The sequence below is a fragment of the Hippopotamus amphibius genome, chromosome 9 (assembly GCF_030028045.1).
Source record: "Hippopotamus amphibius kiboko isolate mHipAmp2 chromosome 9, mHipAmp2.hap2, whole genome shotgun sequence".
Lineage (NCBI taxonomy): Eukaryota > Metazoa > Chordata > Mammalia > Artiodactyla > Hippopotamidae > Hippopotamus > Hippopotamus amphibius.
Genome location: NC_080194.1, coordinates 74256996 through 74261279, shown reverse-complemented (window position 1 = coordinate 74261279; position 4284 = coordinate 74256996). Strand labels below are relative to the sequence as shown.

The following is a 4284-nucleotide window of genomic DNA, read 5'->3' as shown; positions in this document are numbered from 1 at the left end:
ATAATTTTTTAAACCACCACCAATAATAAATGGCATGTGAAACTGATCTGTTGGTAATTGGAAGAAAACTCAGCATCTGTATTTATAAAATAAAATTGATTAGTATTTATTTTGAGAGTAAAAGTGTATGTTATTTCCCTGCTATGTTTGAGTCCTGTCTTCTTCATTGTTTTGAATTTCATACTGAAGCTGAGTTAACTATGAAAACCTCATTCTTAAACACTCAACCAGCCATTCTGCATTTACTGAACTAGCTCTCTCCCTTTTTGCAAGGGACTGGGCCAAACAAGGTTATATGAAGATTTATAAGCCTTGACCTCTGCCACATTCTCCAACTGGGGATGGGGGAGGGGGTGGCATAGGTATATTAACAGTTAAGTTTAATTCAGTGTGATAAATTCTATGATGGAGAGATACATAGCCATGCTACAGAATTCAGAGAAAGCTATTCTGACTCAAGGATCAGGAAAGGGTCATGGAGGTAATACAGATGAAAGATGTATAAGATTTCACATTACAGATGGAGGGAACAGCATGGGCAAAGCCCAGAGGCAAGTCAGGACCACATGAGTGTTTGCAAAATTGCAAGGAGTTTGCTATGCTTGGGCCCTGAATGGATGTGAAGAAAGGTGAGAGGAGAAATTGAATTGCAGGTTCATGGGGAAGAACTTAAAATGCCAGGTGAAGAGATTTGGATGCGTGCATTGGGCAACTGACCAGTACCCTTTCTAGACTTAAAAGCAGAAGAGTAACTTGGTTAGATGTGAATTATGACTAGCAGCCAAGTTGAGGCTGGACTCTAGTGATACCCTTCTTAATCTTCTTCAGTACTATTTTGTTTAGGAAAAAAAAAGTCTGTGTCTGAAAAAGATGTTCATCCTTGTGTCCCTAATGGCTTCAGGGTAAATATTGAATAATGAACTGGATTTTTACTGTGTGGTACAAAGGGCAGCCAGCATCTCTTCTTTAGAAGCTAGATTCTGAGACTTGGCGAGAACTCTGCCCCTCTCATTATGTTTGTATGGGGCCTACACCATTAATGTTGGTTCCCTTTTGTCCTGTGGGAGGCTGCTGCCTAGTAACAGAAAGGATGCCTTCTCTTCCCGTCCCAGGCACTTCGGGTTCTGCAGGCCCCGGTGCAGACATAGCCAAGTCCAAGGACCACACGACGCACAACCAGTCCTGAAAATGGCACAGAAACGGCATCAAGAAACCCCGATCACAACGATATGAATCTCTTAAGGGGGTAGACCCCAAGTTCCTGAGGAACATGCGCTTTGCCAAGAAGCACAACAAGAAGGGCCTGAAGAAGATGCAGGCCAACAATGCCAAGGCCATAAGCGCACGTGCTGAGGCTATCAAGGCACTCGTAAAGCCCAAGGAGGTCAAGCCCAAGATCCCAGCGAAAGGCAGCCACAAGCTCAGTCGACTTGCCTACATTGCTCACCCCAAGCTCGGGAAACGTGCTTGTGCCCACATTGCCAAGGGTCTCAGGCTCTGCCGGCCAAAGTCCCAGGCCAAGGCTCAAACCAAGGCCAAACCTGCAGGTGCCGCTGCAGCTCCAGCTCAAGCTCAGGCTCCCAAGGGTGCCCAGGCCCCCACAAAGGCTCTGGAGTAGAGACCTTTATCTGCCAATGTGAGGACGGAAGGACTGGTGTAACCCCTGGGCTGCTGTCTACATGGGGCTGGTGTCCTCCTGTGCTATTTGTACAAATAAACCTGAAGCAGGAAAAAAAAAAGAAAGGATGCCTGAAACTCATCACCATTTCCTGCTCTAGCACTTGGGCACAGCCACTTAACCTCTCTGATTTTGACTCCTAATCTGTCAAGTAGGGATGATACCTCACACGGGTCAGAGTGGCCATCATCAAAAAGTCTACAAACAATAAATGCTGAAGGGACTTCCCTGGTGGCCCAGCAGTTAAGAATCCGCCTGACAATGCAGGGGAAACGGATTTGAACCCTGGGCCAGGAAGATCCCACACGCCGAGGAGCAACTAAGCCCGTGTGCCACAACTACTGAGCTCGCGTGCTGCAACTATGAAAGACCACTTGCCTACAGCCCATGCTCCACCACAAGAGAAGCCACCACAATGAGAAGCCCACGCACTACAATGAGGAACAGCCCCCGCTCGCGCAACTAGAGAAAGCCTGCGCACAGCAACGAAGACCCAACACAGCCAATAAATAAATAAACAAACAAAGCTCACTGATTTAAAAAGAAATGCTGGAGAGGGTGTGGAGAAAAGGGAATCCTCCTACGCTGTTGGTGGGAATGTAAATTAGTGCAGCCATTATGGAGAACAGTATGGAGGTTCCTTAAAAAACTAAAAATAGAGCTACCATATGACCCAGCAATCCCACTACTGGGCATATACCCTGAGAAAACCGTAATTCGAAAGGACACATATACCCCAATATTCACTGCAGCACTAACTATTTACAATAGCCAAGACATGGAAGCAACATCAACAGATGAATGGATAAAGAATATGTGGTACTTATATACAATGGAATAATATATAAGCACCACATCTAGTGGTATATATACTACATAAGTATAGTATTACTCAGCCATAAAAAAAAGAATGAAATAAAACATAACTAATAAAGACCTACTATGTAGCACAGGGAACTCTACTCAATACTCTGTAATGCCCTATATGGGAAAAGAATCTAAAAAAAGAATGCATATATGTATATGTATAACTGAATCACTTTGCTGTACACCTGTTCTAAATCAACTATACTCTAGTAAAAATAAAAATTTTTTTTAAAATAGGGATGATACCCACACTTCTCCCCACCCCCCGCCCCAGGGCTGGATAGAGTGTAAGAAGCGATAAGTATTTTTATGAAATAATGATCTTTACAAAGCACCATGCACATTGGGAGGAGTTAGTCATTCAGCAAGGGTTTCATGCATCATATACATCAGGCTTTGAAACAGAGGTCTCCATTCTGTACACAATGAGAATGTGTCAGGGCTGAAACTGCTCTTTTGAAAAACTAAGCTCTCGGGGACTTCCCTGGCGGTTCAGAGGTTAAGACTTTGCCTTCCAATGCAAGGAGTGCAGTTGGATCCCTAGTGTGGGAGCTAAGATCCTAGGTGCCTCCTGGCCAAAAAAAAAAACAAAATGTCAAACAGAAACAATATTGTAACAAATTTAATAAAGACTTAAAAAAAAAAAAAGCATTCACATCAAAAAAAAACTTAAAAAAAAACCTAAGCTCTAAACAAATGTCAAATGTTTCCAGGTATTTCAGTGGGTGGCAAGGACACAGTGTTGAGACAAGGTGTATAAGCCTAATTAGCTTAATTTTCACGGTTTTTTAACACCTGGCAGATGAGTTTATTTAGGCCACTTCATCCATACATGTTCTCTCACACAGCTTCTGGCTGCCTCGCTGAATGCTGAACTGGTGCCCAGAGCTCTTAATTTTGCTCACAGTAGATAAAAGGTTTTTTTTTCTTTCCTCTTGGCACATCTAATTATGGTTTTATAGGTAGACAGCTCAACCGTGTGGATTTTAAATGAATTTTTAAAAATGTCCATAAAATAATTCCATACTTTTTTAGAGACTGGCAATGTCAGCAATCCAGAAAAAGAATGGTCATGAATCTCAATAAAAATGAAAAGGACAGCCAGTTGGAGAAATAGCTGTAGTCAGCCCACTGCAAGCCTAGAACTGCAAGGTGGATAGTGGCAGGCTCAGATCCTTTTGGTTTTGTACAGAACACAAGTCTAATGAACTTCTTTCTCTCAGTCCCCATTAAAGTGCAAGCAGCAAATTAGAAAGGAATTGAGGTTGGGAGTAAACAGAAATAGTGGACAGCCTGACTCTAAGAAGCAGATACAAACAGGCAGGAAGGAAGCAGCCTGGCACCTTGAATGAGAAGCCCTCGGCCCCACAGAACAGCCAGTCAAAGGGATTCAGATCCCAGCCCCGCCGCTCACTGGCTGTGTGGCCCTGGCAAGGTGCTTAACTTCAGAGCCCATGCCTGCCGGTTGCCTTCACGTCTCTGCCCAGGGCACAGGCCAGGGCAGAAAGGGCACCCTATGGGTTCTGGGAGTTGGCAGGTGCTTACTGGCCTCTTGAAGGAGATTCCTGAGGTTTAGGGGTGAGAATTGGCTGGCTGCCCAGGGTTTGGCCATGCTGGGGTTGCCACCTGGATTGCAATCACCTCCTCCTGGCTCCCTTCGGCCACCTTCTTGCCCTCCAACCCACTCTCCATATTGCAAACCCAGTGCCCTATCCTACACACAGCTCTAACCCTCTAGG

At 44.5% G+C, this 4284-nt stretch overlaps 1 protein-coding gene across 1 annotated transcript; it reads left to right on the top strand.

The window, feature by feature from the left end:
• The first annotated feature begins 1101 nt into the window (after positions 1-1101).
• On the top strand, positions 1102-1730 carry LOC130861307 (60S ribosomal protein L29-like). The gene has a single exon (XM_057750067.1). It carries the CDS (start codon positions 1271-1273, stop codon positions 1616-1618), a length of 348 nt encoding a protein of 115 aa, XP_057606050.1. The 5' UTR covers positions 1102-1270; the 3' UTR covers positions 1619-1730.
• Positions 1731-4284: the final 2554 nt, after the last annotated feature.

Excerpts from the sequence above, each read along its gene's own strand:
- LOC130861307 (XM_057750067.1), top strand. The coding sequence starts at position 1,271 with ATGCGCTTTGCCAAGAAGCACAACAAGAAGGGCCTGAAGAAGATGCAG.